This window comes from Coregonus lavaretus (assembly GCF_964263955.1).
Source record: "Coregonus lavaretus genome assembly, chromosome: 13".
In the NCBI taxonomy this organism is placed as follows: domain Eukaryota; kingdom Metazoa; phylum Chordata; class Actinopteri; order Salmoniformes; family Salmonidae; genus Coregonus; species Coregonus lavaretus.
In genome coordinates, this window is record NC_140000.1 from 50,680,767 (window position 1) to 50,700,369 (window position 19,603).

At 47.8% G+C, this 19,603-nt stretch overlaps 1 protein-coding gene across 1 annotated transcript in view; it reads left to right on the forward strand.

Annotated features, from left to right (window-relative positions):
* LOC311140102 (bridge-like lipid transfer protein family member 3B) overlaps positions 1-18,973 on the forward strand; it is a 42,461-nt gene extending 23,488 nt beyond the window's left edge. The window contains exons 4-19 of the mRNA XM_084175039.1: positions 547-577; positions 1,118-1,174; positions 1,459-1,620; positions 2,392-2,501; positions 2,584-2,725; positions 3,141-3,337; positions 3,667-4,428; positions 5,009-5,673; positions 8,870-9,024; positions 11,192-11,358; positions 11,636-11,786; positions 12,110-12,166; positions 14,052-14,308; positions 14,397-14,505; positions 14,995-15,143; positions 16,045-18,973. Of these exons, the coding sequence (XP_084031165.1) occupies positions 547-577; positions 1,118-1,174; positions 1,459-1,620; positions 2,392-2,501; positions 2,584-2,725; positions 3,141-3,337; positions 3,667-4,428; positions 5,009-5,673; positions 8,870-9,024; positions 11,192-11,358; positions 11,636-11,786; positions 12,110-12,166; positions 14,052-14,308; positions 14,397-14,505; positions 14,995-15,143; positions 16,045-16,173 (3,300 nt within the window). The 3' untranslated portion in view covers positions 16,174-18,973. The remainder of the gene's footprint in view (positions 1-546; positions 578-1,117; positions 1,175-1,458; positions 1,621-2,391; positions 2,502-2,583; positions 2,726-3,140; positions 3,338-3,666; positions 4,429-5,008; positions 5,674-8,869; positions 9,025-11,191; positions 11,359-11,635; positions 11,787-12,109; positions 12,167-14,051; positions 14,309-14,396; positions 14,506-14,994; positions 15,144-16,044) is intronic.
* Positions 18,974-19,603: the final 630 nt, after the last annotated feature.

Consider the following 19,603-nt stretch of genomic DNA (forward strand, 5'->3'; position numbering starts at 1 on the left):
TCTCTTTTCCCCCCTCTCTCTCTCTCTCTCTTTTCCCCCTCTCTCTTTTCCCCCCTCTCTCTCTCTTTTCCCCCCTTTCCTCTCTCGCTCTCTGATGGTATGGTAATTAGTCCTTGTGGATGTTTGGTTCTCTCTGTATGATCCCTCTGCCATATGGCCCCTCTTTCACTCTCTCTATCTATCTTTCGCTCCCTCCTCATTTTTCACTTCCTCTCCCTATTTTGCTATCTCTCTTTCGCTCTGCTACTTTCGCTCTCTCGCTCTCGCTCTCTCCCTCTCTCGCTCTCTCTCTCGCTCTCTCTCTCTCCCTCTCATCCCTCCCCCCATTATCCATGTACTGGCTCAAACTGGGCTGTAAGCATAATTACCTACCAGTGGCAGGCTATGCCATCTGCTGTGTGAGAATGAGCGCTGCACACTCCTTCGCTCAAAAGCAACACTAGTTTGATGCACTAATAAAATCGATGTTCACTTAATTTTCTCTGTGTGTGTGTCTGTCCACATCTGTGTGTCTGTATATTTTTACGGTCTCTGGTCTGTATCCAGGAGTCGTCGGCGCCCCCCCTCAGCCCAGCAGGTGCGTAGCCAGCAGGTGTCATCAGGCACAGCAGCTGAACAGAGTGCAACCATGGCCAGTCCTGTTCGATGCCTTCGACGTGTGTGAGACCTCCCACCACCTGCAGATCACACATCTCGACCTGCACATCTGGGACGGACATACACGCCAAGGACAGAGGTACACACACTTACGCAGACGTATGACACGTACACACACAACACATAGACACCACGTGCTAATACACACATGCAAATGTAAAACACACACATAAGACACACCTCACACACACACGTCAGACAGACGGATGTTTGACTGACTAACTGATTCCTACACATCAAGTTGGGCTGTGACGCACATTGGACCATTGTGCATGATGTTATATCTTCTACTTCTCCCTCCCTCTTCTTTCTCCAGTGAATCAATAAGAGGATAACTGGTGGAGCCATGCAGCTCTCCTTCAGTCACATTACCCTGGACTACTACCCCCTCCCACAGAGCAGGTGAACACCATCACAACCTCTACACAACCTTCCTCCAACATTACTATCCCTCCCACAGAGCAGGTGAACACCACCACAACCTTCCTTCAACATTATTATCCCTCCCACAGAGCAGGTGAACACCACCACAACCTCTACACAACCTCCCTCCAACTGCCACACAGCTGATGGGAGTAATACTGATCTTTCTGATTTCTCAACACCACAAAACGTGGCTTTTTCTGTCTGTATTCCACCTCATCTCTTGCTTTCTGTCCCCTCTCTCTCTCTTCCCCTCTCTCTCTGTCTCTGTCTCTGTCTCTGTCTCTGTCTCTGTCTCTGTCTCTCTCTCTGTCTCTCTCTCTCTTCCCCATCCCACCCACTCTCTCCCCTTCTCACTTCATCTCGCTCTGTCTCTAGGTGAGAGTTGTCTCCACTGGATGCAGTACAGTGAGGCCACTAAGGCCAGGGAGGGCTGGGCCAGGAGTCTACTGGAGGAGTTCAAGTCTAACGTGGAGATGTTGAAGACCGCCAAGAGAGACCGGGAGGGCCCGGCCAACACACACACCTCACCACAGCACGGTAAACAAAAGAGCAGCACACACACACACACACACACACCTCCCCTCAATGTGATTTAAACATAGTAATCCAATAAAGGTATGTGTTGAAGCATCTGCCCTAATTCACTTTTTATTCAACAACTATAAAGATCTGTCCCAGCAGCCCATGAAGAGTGATGATGTTGGTTAGACAGTTGACATTCAACTGAACTAGATTACACTTGATGATGTCATCTATGGGGTCATTTTTAGAACAGCCTGTAGAGTTGGAATGAAGAGAAGTGTTGGTTTCCCTAGCATCACACTGCCTAGTCACTCTGAGTTCTCTGTGTCCCCCCTCCAGTGTCCAGGTACCCCTCCAGTGTCTCCAGTGTTAGGGACAGTGTGTATGGTCCCTTAGGGCAGGACGAGACAGGAGGAGGAAGAATAGTGTTGGTTAGGGGGCCGGACGATCTTCCCCCGGGGTGGGTGCGGGCACGAGCCATGGTACGAGTGAGGGCGCGGGCGAGGGCACGGGGGCGGGCACAGTGCTGCTTCTCATGCCTAGAGCCAGGTACCCCCTAACCGATGGTGTGCGCACGCGGTGTGCGGTGATACACACCTTTGGTGAGATGATGTCAGAGTGTGGCAGGAGGTCTGATTGGCTGTCTCTTTTTCTTTTCCCTGTTCCTCTCTCTCTCTCTCTCGCTCTCTCCGTTACTCTCTCTCTCCCCTATCTCTCCTTCCTTTCCCTACCATCCTTTCTCTCTTATCTCTCTCCATTCCCTCTCTCTTCACCTCTCCTTTCTAGGTAAGATCAGTACTAGTTCTACCAGTATCCTCAGTGCTCCGCAGACCCCCAGGACCCAGCTCCTGTCCAGCTCCATTGTCCTCAGGATGGCTGACTTCAGCATCTACCAGGTCAGCACACACACACAGTTGACATGGTTATCTGATACACACACTTTACTGACCTCATGCCGTGTGTTTGTGTGTGTATCAGGTGTCCACAGCAGACCAGCGTCGCTCCAGCCCTAAGGCCATGATCTCCTGTAATAAGAAGTCCCTGTACCTTCCTCCTGAGATGCCAGCCATCCACGTCGAGTTCACCGAATACTACTTCCCTGACGGAAAGGACTACCCCAGTAAGATTGGTTCCTACTCTCATTCTGTTCCTAGACTAGTGTTCTTCCCTCCTCATACTGGGGACCAACAGGGTGTGCAGTGTTTTATTCCAGCCTAGCGCTAACTCACCTGATTTGAACTAATCAAAGTCTTGACTTGGTGTTTTATGTGAATCAGGTGTGTTAGTGCTGTTCAAATACCTGTCAGAGGGAAAGGTGAATGCATTAGTGGGTCACCTCTTTTCTCTTCCCACTCCACTCATTTCTAGTTTCCAACCTCTTATCTTCCCCTTGCATTGATTATCATATAATCTTTTCTTTCCCCGCCCTCCTCCAGTCCCTTGCATTGATTATCATATCATCTTCTCTTTCCCTGTCTTCCTCCAGTCCCTTGCATTGATTATCATATAATCTTCTCTTCCCCGCCCTCCTCCAGTCCCTTGCCCCAACCTGTATGTGCAGCTGAATGCGCTGCAGCTGGTGCTGGACCCCAGGAGCCTGGTGTGGTGCAACCTGTTTGCCCTGGACCTGAGGCAGAGCCTGGAACAGTTCATGGAGCTCTACAAGCTCAATGAGGAGGAGCAGAAACCTGACGAGCACATCGACATCAGGGTGGACGGACTCATGCTCAAGGTAGAGGGCAGAAAGAACACACACACACACTCTGTCATGATGTTATGTTGGTATTCAAGTCACACACGCTCATATTGAGTATTTGGACACTTTGATTCAGTCATTTGAGAAATGCACATGCAAACGCTACCGTAGCTGTGTAAAAAGCCCTTGAAAAGGTCAACACACACACCATTTCTCTTTATTTTAGGAGTGTACTCTTTATATTTCGACAGATTGCAAATTACGCTCATTAGTCATCTTGTACACATCGATGACCTCTATATATATATATTTCCTAATAATGTTTGTCTCTCTCTCTTCCTCTCTCCCCCCCTCCCCCACCACAGTTGGTAGTGCCCACGGACAGGGACCCCTCCTACCCCCAGGACCTCCCCCGCTCCGTCTCCGTCCAATGCTCGGAGATGGTGGCCACCAACACCCGCCACCCCCCCAACTGCACCCGCTCCCACCTGGAAGCCCTCCTCCTCTCCTTCCAGGAACAACAGTTCTTCTCCACCTCCTTTTCCTCCTTCCCTCGCTCCTCCACCTCCTTCCCGGTGGTCCACCCCATTTTCCAGCGCCACGCGCATGAGCAGGACACTATGTTGCACAATGTGTATAAAGGGTTGGTGTCGCCCTCGTTGGGCGTGGATGCCCTCAAAATGCCAGCCGCCACAGACTTGTGGGCGGTTCACTTTGCCCAGTTCTGGGTGGACTACGAGGGGACGCGAGGCGGGAAGGGGCGGCCCCAGCCCTTCGTCGACGCCTTCCCCCTCACCCTGTGGGCGTGCCAGCCGGCCAGACATGCCCAGCACCAGGAGCGGCTAAGGGGCGGGGCTTTGAGAGGGCAGAGAACGCCCCTTTCTGCAGCTGCAGGCCTGGCCAGGATCGAGTCTGTGGATACCGTGGGACGTCTGCAGAGGAAGAGGCTTTTGAAGGAGTACTATAGTACTGTTACGGACGCCACGGCAACCGAGGCCACGCTGCCGCCTAGCAACGGGCTTCAGAAGCCGCTGTCCCTGGACAACATCCCCCCCTCTTCCTCCTCTTCCAGTAAGGAGGCAGACATGCACATGTTAGTGCACGTACAGAAGCATTTGAGCGCTCAGGTGAGTGATGATTAATCTCGTTTGGTGTATGTGTACACTGTAGTCTGTGTAGTCTGTGTGTGACCACACTGAGTGTACAAAACATTAGGAACACCTGCTCTTTCCATGACATAGACTGACCAGGTGAAAGCTATGATCCCTTATTGATGTCACTTGTTAAATCCACTTCAATCAGTTAAAGAAGGATTTTGAGACAATTGAGACATGGATTGTGTATGTGTGCCATTCAGTGGGTGAATGGGCAAGTCAAAATATTGAAGTGCCTTTGAACGGGGTATGGCAGTAGGTGCCAGGCGCACCGGTTTGTGTGTCAAGAACTGCAAGGCTGATGGGTTTTTCACGCTCAACCGTTTCCCGTGTGTATCAAGAATGGTCCACCACTCAAAGGACATCCAGCCAACTTGACACAACTGTGGGAAGCATTGAAGTCAACTTGGGCCAGCATCCCTGTGTAACGCTTTCAACACCTTGTAGAGTCCATGTGTATAGTTATGAGAATGTGTGTATTATGAAAGTACGGATAAATGCATAATGGATGTATGTTGTGATTACTAACGTGTGTGTGTGTGTGTGTGTCCAGGTGAGCCACAGGCAGTACATGTTCCTGATGCGGCTGCAGCGCAGTATCAAAGCCTTGCAGCACACCCTGCAACAGGACCTGGAGGATATGGGCTCCAAACGAGACACGGCCAAGACCACATTGGACCCCCCTCCAGACCACCAGCCCTTCAGTGCCTGTGTGGGGATCCTGCTCAAAAGTGCGGAGGTAGCTCTCCTCTTGAAGCCGGTCCCCCAGCCCGAGGGTCCTGGTTCCCCCCTAGGGTCGGAGTTGTCCCCCTCAGAGAGTAGATGCACCCTGGAGACTGGGAGCGATGGAGGGGAGGGGGGAGATAGAGGAACCCACGTGGAGGGGGCTGGGGCGAAGGGAGGCTGTACGGTGGACCAGCTTATTTGTGGGGGAGGGGTAGAGGGTGGGATAACGCAAGGCCCCGCCCCTCTCATCCCCTCCTCCGCCCCCAACCGGAAGGCGTCGCTTGACGAGAGGACTGGGAGATCCAGTTCGGAGGAGTTGGGTGTGGTTTCCCTGGAGGCCCGGACTGGGGGAGAGGAGCCGGGGACCAGAGTTGATTGTAAAGCCCAGCAGGGTGAGTCCTCCGGGGCAGACCCCACTCTCTCAGACCCCCTCTCCACCAAAGACTGGAACGAGAAGAACCCTGGGGCCAGAATGCCTGAGTCTATGTCCAGGTAATTCCCTTCCGTCATTACTGTAATACAGTCTGGTTATTTAGACTGTCATTACCGTAATACAGTCTGGTTATTTAGACTGTCATTACCGTAATACAGTCTGGTTATTTAGACTGTCATTACCGTAATACAGTCTGGTTATTTAGACTGTCATTACCGTAATACAGTCTGGTTATTTAGACTGTCATTACCGTAATACGGTCTGGTTATTTAGACTGTCATTACCGTAATACAGTCTGGTTATTTCTGTGGTCCTCTGTAGCTCAGCTGGTAGAGCACGGCGCTTGTAACGCCAAGGTAGTGGGTTCGATCCCCGGGACCACCCATACACTAAAAAATGTATGCACGCATGACTGTAAGTCGCTTTGGATAAAAGCGTCTGCTAAATGGCATATTATTATTATTATTATTATTTAGACTGTCATTACCTAACAGTTCATTTCCAGCTATTTAGACCTGTAGCCACTGTCAATGACCAGGTATTCAGTTCAGTGTTTCCACTGCAGTCATTTAGCTGTGACGCAGCGCCACGGCAAAAAATATGGAACATCAAAAAATATTTATACAGAGGCACACTTTGAAGATGCTGGAACAGTCCACATTTACTTTTCCTCTGCAAACAAAACAAGTAATGAATAGAAAACTCTGACAACCCCACAGTAGAATAGTTGATCTATTTACCTAGTCATCTTGTGTGTTCTATGCGAGATAAATATTCCTCTCGAGGCGTGTTCAAGTTACGCGTGCCAAAGGGAGTGAATTTCCAGAATCTAATATAGGCTGCAAAAATAGGATGCATTTATTTAGAAGGCTGCTCAAACCGCACCGGTTTACACTTTATATGGCCTGCGTATGGTCTAATGAAGGAACGCCTGAATTAATTTAATAAATAACTGATAATTAACTGAACGAATGAATATAGGCCTACCTGCTTGCACTTTGTGCAGGTTTTGTATTCATCTACCGTGTTGTTGTCCATCCAAAATGTGGATTTCAATCGCGCAGGACGTTTCCACGGTGATGTTGTAGCCTATTCCCTTATCATAACCTTTCTTTGTATTTCTCTGGTTAGGCCTACATTAGCCATTTTCGCGTAAGCTAGGCTACCCATGAAAAGTTAACTTTGCAAGGTGTCGTATTCTCAGGTGGGGAGAGGGAACATAAGCTCTGCACGTGGACAAATTAGAAAGTTTTAGCACCACACAAATAAGGGACAGTTCCCGGCTCCACACTCTCAATGCGTGCTTGGCTGGTAGCCTTATGTCTGCCTCGGCGTTCACAGAATGGAATTCGCAACACAACAAGCTCCTGAGTTTTGAAAAAGTGTATTATCTTGATTTAAAATGTTTCCGACCCGCAATGTAATTGTTCTGAACCACGAGCCGACCCACGGGTTGAAAGTATGTTTTCATTCCACCCGCCATTCGGCTCACACGTGTATCCGACCCGATGCATGACTCTACTAATGATTATCCCAATAGGGTGAATGCAGATAGGCAACCCCATGCTTCAGCCTATTTATTTATAGCCACTATGCTGCATCAGTTGGGCTACAGGTGATGATGCTTATTGCTAATAGCATACCTGATAATTTGGACCATGCATAGGCAATATGCATGGTCCTCTGGTACAATCATTGAAAGAAATGTTTTACCAATATGTTATTTGGCTCATTTCTGGAGGTAGAAATAATATTTTGGTTGGTGTCAACATAATTGTATTTTCATTCATTTTTTGATAGAATGTCCTTTTAAAAAATCACCAGAACTGAGCTTCTCAGTCCTTGTACATAAAAATGATCTGGGGGGGGGGGACCCCGGACTCCCAAAATTTCTACACATTTTTCCAAAGGAAACACTGATTCAGTTACTACTATGACATATTGTCCAGCTATTCAGACTGTCAGTTCTGTAAAACGTTCACTGTGGGAAATGCAGGCTGATCGGCAGGCAGACCGTAACAGTCATTCAGAGGACTTATGATCAGCTTTAAATAAACACTCACTCCCATTACTGCAAAACTCAAACACAACTATACTTCCTGCAGATGTCATTATAGTTACTCACTTATTCATGCCCAGCTTAGTAAACCATCATTACTGTTACTTGGTCATTCCCATCACATCAGTCTGTAGTACTACATCTGGATCATGTCTGTGTAGCTACGGTGACCGCACTGTACCTGGCCTATACGTCACAATATCAATGTTGTGACCCATAAGAGGTGTTTGTGTGTTCGTGTGGTTTCTGTGTTGTCCAATGTGCTCCCATACAAGGTGTGTGTCTGTGTGTAGATGTGTGTGTGTGTGTGTGTTTCTGCCTTGTCCAATGTGCTCCCATACAAGGTGTGCGTCTGTGTCTTGTGTGTGTGTGTTTCTGCCTTGTCCAATGTGCTCCCATACAAGGTGTGCGTCTGTGTCTTATGTGTGTAGATGTGTGTGTGTGTTTCTGCCTTGTCCAATGTGCTCCCATACAAGGTGTGCGTCTGTGTCGTGTGTGTGTGTGTGTGTGTTTCTGCCTTGTCCAATGTGCTCCCATACAAGGTGTGTGTCTGTGTCTTATGTGTGTTTGTCACTCTGCTACTCTACTCTGTAGCTCAGTGTGTCCTCTGCTCTGACCCATGCGAGGTGTGTGTGTGTGTGTGTGTGTGTGTGTGTGTGTGTGTGTTCTCTCTCTACAAAGGAAAGGCAGTTTGTCAGTGGTTTCTGACCGGCTCAGCTCCTCAAACACCCGGTCCACCTCCCTATATTCTATTTCCAACATGTAAGACACGCTATAGGTCTGTCTGTGTGTGAGCGCATTCCTTTAAATATCTGTTCACGTTGTGGTGTGTGTGTGTGTTGTATCTGCACGTAGACTTGTCTGTGGGTGTGTGTATATCTGTGGGAGTGTATGTGGGTCTGTATCTGTTTCCAAGCTGCAAGTTGGTGTGTGTACCCGGTGAATAGTTTGTGTGTAGCCTTTATCTGGTGACTAGTAGCATATAGCCTAGGCTAGGTCCTTGTAAATGGTCTAGACCTGGGCCCGGTTTCCCAAAAGCATCTGAAGGCTAAAGTTCATTGTTAGAACCAGCACTTAGCCTTAAGATGCTTTGGGAAACCAGGCGCAGGTCTATTCAATTCAAAACCAAGCCTCGAGGTCCATAGTACTCCTGTTTTTTTCCCCCCTCACCCTTCTGGTGTGTGTGTGTGTTTCAGTGGGCGTCTGATTAGGGAGCGTTCCCAGTCCAGTTTCTCAGTGTCCTATAAGAACATGAAGAAGACTCCGTCTCTGCAGTCCTTGGACAACCTCTCCATAGACAGCTACCTGATGGAGGACGGAGACACGGACGCATACAGCCTGCTGGAGAGAGGTAGGAACCACACACACACACACACACACACACACACACACACACACAGGGCCCTGGGTCTGAACCCCTCCCTGTGAAAGACTTCCTGACGGCCCGACCTCAGGTGGTGAAGGTAGGCAACATCACCTCCACCACTCTGACCCTCAACACGGGGGCCCCTCAGGGGTCCATGCTCAGCCCCCTCCTGTACTCCCTGTTCACCCATTACTGCGTGGCCACGCACGTCTCCAAGTCATTCATCAGGTTTGCTGACGACACAACAATGGTAGGCCTGATTACCAACAACAATGAGACCGCCTACAAGGAGGAGGTGAGAGCCCTGGCGGAGTGGTGCCAAGAAATAACCTCTCCCTCAACGTCAACAAAACTAAGGAGCTGATCTTGGAATACAGGAGACAGAAGAGAGTGAACGCCCTCATCCACATCGACGGGGCCGCAGTGGAGAGGGTCAAAAGCTTCAAGTTCCTCACTGAGAATCTGAAATGGTCCCTTCACACTGACAGCGTGGTGAAGAAGGTGCGACATAGCCTCTTCAACCTCAGGATGCTGAAGAAATGTGGCTTGGCCCCTAATATGCTGACCAAACCGGCCGCGTTACGAGCGTTGCAAAATAAATGTACACGTTATTCAAGCATTTCATCAACTGCTCGCGCGCGTCAACGGGCGTCTGCGTACCAGGCGCTAAAATATAACTTGGCTCTATTTTAGATGCTTGACACGCTGCAAGTCCCGCCTCTTCCATCTACTCATTGGTTTTTAGGAGCATATACCCACCTGGGTGATTGAAAGATGAACTGAGGTCCACACTCCAGTCCAGTTGGTGGCGGTAATGCACCTTAAAGTTGGTTGCCAACCGCCATATAAAATCCACAGAAGAAAGATGAACGAGTAGAGATGAATCAAAGAAAACGAACTAAAAACTAACCAGGTTTCCCCTTTTTATCTGTGAATTAAGTAGACAACACACGATATTGTGAGACTAAATGGGTCAAAATTCTACAAAGATCCAGCTAAAAAAGTGTATCTACCAGGACAAATTACCAGCAAGCTAGCTAAATGTCCATGAATGTTTCATGTGTGTTTTGACCCCAAATTAATATAGTTGGGTTTGGTATTTGGGTATTTTAACCTGTGTGTCATGAACGCGTCTGGTGGGGATAGACAAAATCAACATGCGCACGATGGCACACGCGGAGCCGGCTTGGTTAGCATGTAAGACCCTCACAAACTTCTACAGATGCACCATCGAGAGCATCCTGTCGGGCTGTATTACCGCATGGTACTGCAATTTCACCGCCCGCAACCGCAGGGCTCTCCAGAGGGTGGTGCGCTCAGCGCATCACATCATCGGGGGCATCTACAGCGGTGTCTCAGGAAGGCCAAGAAGATGAAGGACCTCAGCAGCCCGAGCCACGGCCTGTTCACCCCGCAACCATCTAGAAGACAGAGACAGTACAGGTGCATCAAAGCTGGGACCTAGATACTGATAAACAGCTTCTATCTCCAGGCCATCAGACTGTTAAACAGTCACCACTAGCCGTCCTCCGCCCAGTTACCTGGCCTGAACCTTAGTCACTGTTACTAGCCGGCTGCCCACTTTAGTAATGTAATAATAGTTGACATACTGTTTTACCCACTTCATATGTATATACTGTATTCTAGTCAAGGCTCATCCTATATAACTACTGCTGTACTCACCTTTTCTAGTCACATACTGTCTATACACACCATTCACATACATATATTAATATTCCGGACTCGGCTTCGGAAGCTAATTTCCTGCAATTCTATTCATTTTGCAATGGGGTTGAGCGTGATTCTCCTCCAGGCATCACAGGTCTGACTAGGGCTATCCGTGACTCACAGATCTTGTCACTGTGCCTCAATTTATGCATTATTTTATAGGAGAATAGAAATCAGAAATACACAAAATCATTTCTATTTGGCCTAAACATGGAGGGTAAACCCCAGCCTTAGTCCCGAGAATAAACCATGTTTCAATGCATCTTGAATGGCTTTTGCAGAGTTCTTCTATAACATAGTTTGTCCAGGAGATGGCAGTTGTGAGCTGATGTGATCTATACCAGAATCAAGATTCTAGATTTGTGTCTGGTATTTATCAATGTATCGGTAGCAGACCATCAATTAATTAATTATGTGTCCACAGACGACATGTCCATCTCAGGCTTTAAGGATGCGGTGAGTGAGCAGAGTGTCACAGAAATTGCCAAGGAGGCAGCATCGGCCATTGGCACAGGGGAGCAGGACGGTGCTGGCTCACCTGATACTGTCAGCGCCACCTCCCAGAGCATCGACGAACCCACCAAAGACATGGTAACACACACGCACATGAAATGTATGCAGGCATGGACACATGAACACACACCCTGCAGTACACACACGTGCATACACACTCACACACACTCTATATATACATTTACACACATGCATGAGTACACATTAGCATTTTTCATTTCAAGAACTGTCATTTTACCCTACTTTCTGAATTGATTGAGTTAACTTACATTTTTACATTCATTTAGCAGACGCTCTTATCCAACTTAATACCTCCCTCTCTCCCTCCTTCCCCCCTCCCTCTCTCTCCCCCCAGGTGTCGGTGCTGGTGCTGAAGGTGCAGTGTGTGTGTGTGGGGACGGAGGTGCGAGGGGAGAGCACGGCTGTCGCTCTGGAGGTGGGTCGTGTCAGACCCACACAGCTGGGAAACGTCAGCCTCCGGCAATACCTCAGCAACCGCAGCCTGGGTAAGGACAACGGCACACATAGACACACACGCGCGCACGTGCATGCCCATGCGTACACACACAAATGTATACGCGCACACACATACATGTGGGCTAGTACCGACACACCTCGAGACACACACTGCAGTCACACACACACACTGCAGTCACACACACACACTGCAGTCACACACACACACTGTAGTCACACACACACACTGCAGTTGAGCTATTCCCCATTCTCGTGGAGTACTCTCTATAGCTGGGTTAAGGCTACACTCACACACACTCACACACACACACACACCCAATTCACTTGGTTTACCCTTCCATAACTCTTGCAGGTATGGTACCCACTGCTCAGGGCAGCACTATTGTACCCCCTGCCCCAGGCAGCAAAGGTATGTGTGTGTGGAACATAAGCATGGATGGGCATACACAAGCTTGCGCACAAGTGTTAGTACCTGTTTTGTGTGTTTTACAGTGTCTCTGATTTGATCATTGGTATGAAATGACAGAGATAGTCATTAGTCTTTTTGCTCCACTAAGCATGCTACACACACATACACACATCTGTTTTACTATCCTTGTGGGGACCAAACAATTGATTCCCATTTAAAATCCTATTTTCCCTAAACCTAACCCCAATTCTAACCCTAATTGTAGCCCTTAACTTAACCCCTAAGCCTATAATAGACGTTTTCCTTGTGGGGACCAGCGAAATGTCCCCACGATTTTCCTTGTTTTACTATCCTGGTGAGGACTTCTGGTTCCCACAAGGATAGTAAAACCAGAAACCTACTCACACACACTGTGTGTCTCAAGGGCTGTGTGTGTCCTAACTGCTGCAGTGAGACGGTGCATTAGCACTAATGGGGGTTTTGCTCCCATTACCAGCTACATTAAACCCAGTGTCGGTGTGTGTGTTTGTGGCACCGCAGGTTGTGTGTGCATGTGTGTCTCAAGCATGTCACCCTTACATGTGTGAATATTTAAGAGGGGGTTGGGGAGGTCCATATTAACCCCCAGTACTATGAGACAGTGTCCTCTCTCTCTCTCTCTCTCTCTCTCTCTCTCTCTCTCTCGCCTCTCTCTCTCTCTCTCTCGCCACTCTCTCTCTCCTCTCGCCACTCTCTCTCTCCTCTCGCCACTCTCTCTCTCCTCTCGCCACTCGCCACTCTCTCTCTCTCTCTCGCCACTCTCTCTCTCTCTCTCGCCTCTCGCCACTCTCTCTCTCTCTCTCGCCACTCTCTCTCTCTCGCCTCTCGCCACTCTCTCTCTCCTCTCACCACTCTCTCTCTCCTCTCGCCTCTCTCCTCTCGCCACTCTCTCTCTCTCTCTCTCCTCTCGCCACTCTCTCTCAGCAGATTCAGTGGTTCAGGCAATGAGAGAAACACTATCTTAGCTCCGCCTCCTCCTTCTTTCACAGAAGTGTAATCCCCCTCTCTCTCCTTCCCTACCCCTCTCTCTCCCTCTCCTTTCCTACCCCTCTCCCTCCCTCTCCTTTCCTACCCCTCTCCCTCCCCTACCCCTCTCCCTCCCCTCTCCCTCCCCTCTCCCTCCCTCTCCCTCCCTCTCCCTCCCCTACCCCTCTCCCTCCCTCTCCTTTCCTACCCCTCTCCTTTCCTACCCCCCTCTCTCTCCTTTCCTACCCCTCTGTCTCTTTCTCCTTTCCTACCCCTCTCCTTTCCTACCCCCCTCTCTCTCCTTTCCTACCCCTCTGTCTCTTTCTCCTTTCCTACCCCTCTGTCTGTCTTTCCTTCTCTATCACTTTCTCACTATTTCTGTTTTTACCTCTTACCTTCTCTCACTCACATCTCTGCCATTTCCTCCCTTCCTTACTGAGGTAGTGACAGATGCTTTAACATCGTTATCTTAACGTGGGTGTTCTTGCGTGGGTGCAGCTGCTGTGGCACTTTGCTGGCCTTGAAATTGCTTTATGGGATTAGTACCCCCCCAAAAGGGACTTTGCTTTACAAATTTGTCACACCTTAGAAATGGAATTCATAGACGGGGCGTCAGCAGGAAGGCAATGTCTGGTTGTATACCTGCCAAGCGGCCATCGCTGAGCCTTTTCTTTGAGTTGTGGTTGCAGTGATTCTGTTTGTATTGCAGCCAATCTATGCCTTCTCTTTTGAATGGGAATTGCTTGATTACTGCGTGATTATTAATGATGTTATTCTCATTTTCTCCCCACTCCCCTCTCTCCTTCCTCTTCCTCCCACTCCCCTCTCTCCTTCCTCTTTCTTCACCTTTTCTCTCTCCTTCCTCTCTTTCCCTCGCTAGGTGGTGGTCTGGAGGTCAATTCAGACGGGACCACCCATTACCCGGAGGTCAGGGCTCGGCTGGAGAGCGGGCCCTGCGCCGCCGCCCACTCCCCCCTGGCCGAGACCAACGGTTTCCTCCAGCTGTGTCTCCATGGCTACCGGGCCAGCTTCCTCATGTCGTCTCTAAGGAACCTGGCTCACTTCCTGGAGGATGACTCCGCCCCCCAGGTCCTCCCCATGGAGATCAGCGTCAGGGACACACACATCGACCTGAAGGTGGGGATAGACAGACAGACGCACATAGACACACACAGACAGACACACACACACACACACACACATTAACCTCTGTCCCCCTCTGCAGGATGATGGTCCCCGTGACAACCCGTCTGACCCTGATCCCACCCCCATCACCCTGCACATCTCCAACCTGCTCATCCACAGGACCGACGATGGAGCCTTCTCTATAGGGGGTGAGACACACACACACACACACACACTGCCTCAAACATTCACACACACACACTGCCTCAAACATTCACACACACACACACACACACACACACACTGCCTCAAACATTCACTCACACACACACTGCCTCAAACATTCACTCACACACAAACACACACACTGCCTCACATTCACGCACACACACTACCTCATGCATACATACACACACACACACACACACACACACTACCTCATGCACACATACAAACAGACTGCCTCACACACACACACACTGCCGTATGCATCTACACATTGACACACACACATTCATGCCTCACGTATAAACACACACGCTGCCTCACACATTCACTTATACACACAAAGACAGTAACACACACACCCTCCTGCACCCTCCTCCCTAACACCGTTTCATTTCATCATCATACAATGACATGCCTTAGAAGTTTATTTCTACCTTTCCCTCTTTCACCCACTCTCTCTGTTGTCACAGTGGAAAATGCGCCTAAGAAAGAAGTCCAATTGATTGACAGCGGTCTGTCTCCAGTCCCTGAGAGTGTGGGTGTGGTCAGCAGCACTCCCAAGGCCACACAGACCCACAGCCCTGCTAGTTCTAGCACAACCCCCTCCAACAAAGAACTGGTGTGTAGTCCACACACACACACACACACATCACCCACTCATCCAGGGCCTAAAATTAACTTCTGCCACCTGCCAAATGAGGGTAGATTTTGGCATTGGCGAGTAAAATGTCTATTTCACCAGCCATGTTGGCGGGTGGTCAGGGCTCCACAGTGCGAGCATTTCACTCGCATTTGTGAATAAATATAGTCAAGTATGATCATATGTATAGTAAAATAAATGCCGCAATAGCTGTTTTCAAAGTATTTCCGCCGGTTTGTTTCATAGCTGGTAAATTAATCGCACAGTCAAAGAACTACAAATCCTATATAGCCTATTCCACCTCGCGCTGCAACACTGTCTGGCTGGGGGCTGTGCGCACGTGAAGAGCTGAGTGAAATATTCATTTTTAGAAGCGCTGCGCACAGGCATAAAAGTTGGTCAAATTTACTTGAAACGAAAGTCTACTGAAGTGAGACTGTCGTTGTGTTTCTTGGCTATTTACATTGTTTTGTTCACAAGCTAGGTAGTTTTTCTATGTTTGAGTTTCAACTGCTAGGGAAGAGAAGACAACCCTTCTACTAGTCAGACACAGCCACAAATATGACTCTAGTGATGCTACCACGGTAACCTCCCGCCCTTAAAGGGGCAGGTGAACATTTTTGTCTCATCTGTGATATTTTGGTTAAAAGACTCGGGTCACATAAAATGAAATTAAACAATAACCACATTAGTTCTTACTAGGAATACATTTGTTTTAGAAACATTACAAACCATCTGTTTTTTTGTGTTTTGTTGGTGTAATTTTAGCGGGGAAAACACTATTTTGGCTGCCACAGTGGCTGGTGGACCAAAAAGTAGATTTTATGCCCTGCACTCTTCCATAAGAATTTCACTTACACGCTCTTCTGTTTCCCCCTAGCTGTTGATAGAGGAGAACGAGTGTTTGAAAATGGAGCTGTCCAAAGCCAAGATGGCTCTAGCTGAGGCCCAAATGGAGAAGGACTCCCTGTTGCACCGCATAAAGAGTCTCAAAGTGAACAGCAGCTAGGGTAGGCCAACAGAGGCCCAGTGATCACCAGCCTGCAGTGCTGCATATCACCACAGGGGGGAAGCAGAGAGGGGAGAGGGGGTGCTGGATACTGGGGCTACTTGATATAGCATCATGCAAGTATTATTCAAGCGTCAGCAGGGTCATTCAAGCCTGTTCTGATGAAGGGCTGGTCGCCTAAGAACTAGACCTCACACACACACACACACACACACACACACACACACACACACACACAGTCCCTGAAAACCCGAGAGGGGGGCTACTTTTTCACTTCAGCCCGCCTACCACCCCCATCCTACCGCCAGTAGAGGAACTGGAAAGTGGACCCCCTCTTCGAAACAGTGCTGCCGTGTCATCCCTGGGCTGGGACTAAGACTGCAGTACACATGCTTGTTTTACATGATTGTCGTGCTTGTTTTTAGTTTGTCTCTCTTTAAGCAGTAAGTTAAAGTGTTCAGTCTCTCTCCAGTAATCCGACTCTGCAAGCCAGAGCTGCCTCCTAAATTTTGGAGCGTATGGAGGGAAGGGGACAAATCTAAATGAAACAGCCCTCAAGTGGAATGGAGATGCCTAGGGAGATGGGTGGGAGTCCTGAATGTTAGGCTTGGGGGAAAAGTTGCCCTCCCCGAATCGTTACCTTAAATAGGATAAACAATGCAAAAAGGGGGAACTTTATCATGCATCAAATTTTGGAGGAGCGTATTCTACATGTATTATGACCTTATTGCATCTTTATGGGACGGGCTTACCTGGTTGGGTGGGGTGAGACACTGAATGTCATATCTTTGGAGGAATGTCTTAAAAATAGACTTATTTTGCACTGCGCTGAAACATAGAACATGTAATTTGGTGCTTATGAAAAAAATGTATCTAGCACTTAACCAATTGTACTTGGAGTGTGTGTGTGTATGGTAATGTACTTATGATGGGCAAAGCGTACACACAAATGTTTTCTACAGAATTCTGAATGGTTGCGCTGTGTGTGTGTGTGTTCATGTATTTGTCATGTTACTAAAACAAGCATTTCATTGAATGTGAAAATATACAATTAAATATTTTCACATTTACTTTTCTTACATTCCATTCCATCTAGTTGACGTCTTCAATGCCCATAATGTCCCATTGCACTGGCGTTTTTCCCTATTTTTCTACATGTAAATAGCTAGTTGCGTGTCCAGCACTTTTGAAATATATTCACTGTAAATATGACCCCTGTACGAAAGCATCCTCCAATCCGGTTGAGAACACTATTCTGTCTTTTCTCGATCATCCAATGAGTGGAAAGAACACTAATATGGACAGCAAGTTACCGTCTCTATAAAGCCTGGGGTGTATTCATTATTTGGATTCCGTTACAAAATGTTTTGTAACTAAAAACGTTTACTCCAAACCGAAAAACCAAAAAAGTTTATATTGGACAAATTCAGGTAGGTCCCTCCCTACAGGTAGGTCCCTCCCCATTGGTTCCGTTTGGTTCAGTTTGCGCTGTTTGGTTCCTAGAATAAACGGTTTCCGTATTTTTTTTGCAATAGTCTGCAACTAATGAATACAGCTCTGCGCTCTCACCTCTGCCGAGTCCCCAACAATCGGATGATCCTGTTTTCAGGGGAAATGGAAAGAGAGCCTGTGACGCAACTTCCGCTTTTGGATGTTAACAAGGTGACGCTCCATCTTAACTCCTCCTCCACATGTACTGGATTGGTTGAACAGTGCAGAAGAGAACCTACAGACAGGTTTTTTTTTTTTTTTGTCAAGATTTGTATGTAGAGGATCTAGTTTCAGGCGTTTATTTTACGCCTGCTATGTTAGCTTACTCTCTCCTCCAAATGCAGGAGGGAAAACACTGGCTCATGTGCTTTTCTGTGCGTTCATTCTATATTTGCATAATCCTATATGTGTACTTCACCAACGTGAAGTCGTGCCCATATCTGCTGCAGCTTCGTGCCTGTCTGCTGGGGAACCCTTGGGGGAGTGTTCTAGAATAGAGTAGAATAGAAATGAGCTATATTTCCCCTTTGGAACATGCTTTTGGCTCAACACACAGAATACAGTCAGCGGGCAGTACTGTCTGTAGCATCACGTCTTACACAGGGACGTTTCCAGTGTTATCATGAGATTTGCTGACATTACAATGGCTTGCCTCACCCTTTAAAGGTGCAGTCTGCAGGTTCTCTGTCCCGTATGGCAAGGAGATCAAGTAAAAACACAATTGCCCTGAAACAAAACTGAAAAAGGACAAAAAAGTAGTTATATTCACACCAATGATGGCAACAGTTTTTCTTTCTTTGGTTTTCACTGGCAGGCTCACTCGAAATGACCCCACCCTAGTCCTTCAAAAAGAGCACAGTTCGGGAATACATTATTTTTCTACTTTAACTATCCAAATTGTAGACCTAGTCCAGCCTAGGCCTAGTTCAGTCCAGTCCAGCTGAATGTCTTTCCAAGCTGCGCTGTCCCCTCTCCCCAGATCTCTCTACCTTGATACGATGCAGGTTCACTTACCTGCTCAACACTGACAACAAGACTTGAAATGGCAGTTAGGATTTGAACACTTGATTGTAATTTAAAGGCTATCCCCCCCTCTCAGTTTCTCATCCACTTCCTGGTCCGAACAGACCTGCCCCCTCTTTACAATAGCTCCTCCCTTGACCTGCTCGGCCGCTCTCCTCTCCTGGGAGCTCCGTCTCTTGAGAACCTGTGTACATATACATCTACAAAAAGAAAAAGACTTAAGATGTAATATTTGTCTGTCAAAGCTGCTGAGCTACTGATGAAAATAAAAAGGTATTCAATCAAAGATGTATTTCTCAATTGTCATGCTGTTGTACTTGCCTTTCTTGTACTAACACTTGCACTTATCTGTTCTTATTAGCAATGATTATGCTGATAGTTTCTCTATTGAGGAAACTTTTACTTACAATGACTGTGATGTGGTTATTTTACCTAGCTACCTTAAAGGGCAATTCCACCACTTTCCAACCTCATGTTCTTTGTCTTCAGCAAAATGCCAGTGTCTACATATCTGAAGATGGAGTTGTTGTTTTTTTTAGGAAAGAAAATAAAGTAAAAAAGTTCTGCCCAATGACATCAAAAGTTAAATAATTTTTAAAAACAGTGATTTTCAAACATGTAGAAACAGGTACTTTGCTGGAGATAATGAATATGAGGTTGAAAAGTGGCGGAATTGCCCTTTTAAAGTTGAATTCACTGACTAAGTCGCTCTGGATAAGCGTGTCAGATAAATGATCAAAATGTAAATGTTATGACCTTGGGTGTGACCCATGCTTCATCTGCCTATCTACTGAATTGTGGGGGGTTTAAAGCTGGTGAATCTGGCCAAGGGAACATCCACCATGTTTCTTCCACTAGTCCACTAATGGGACAGAGTAAACAGTTCCATGGTAGGAGTGGATCGTGGAAGCCTACG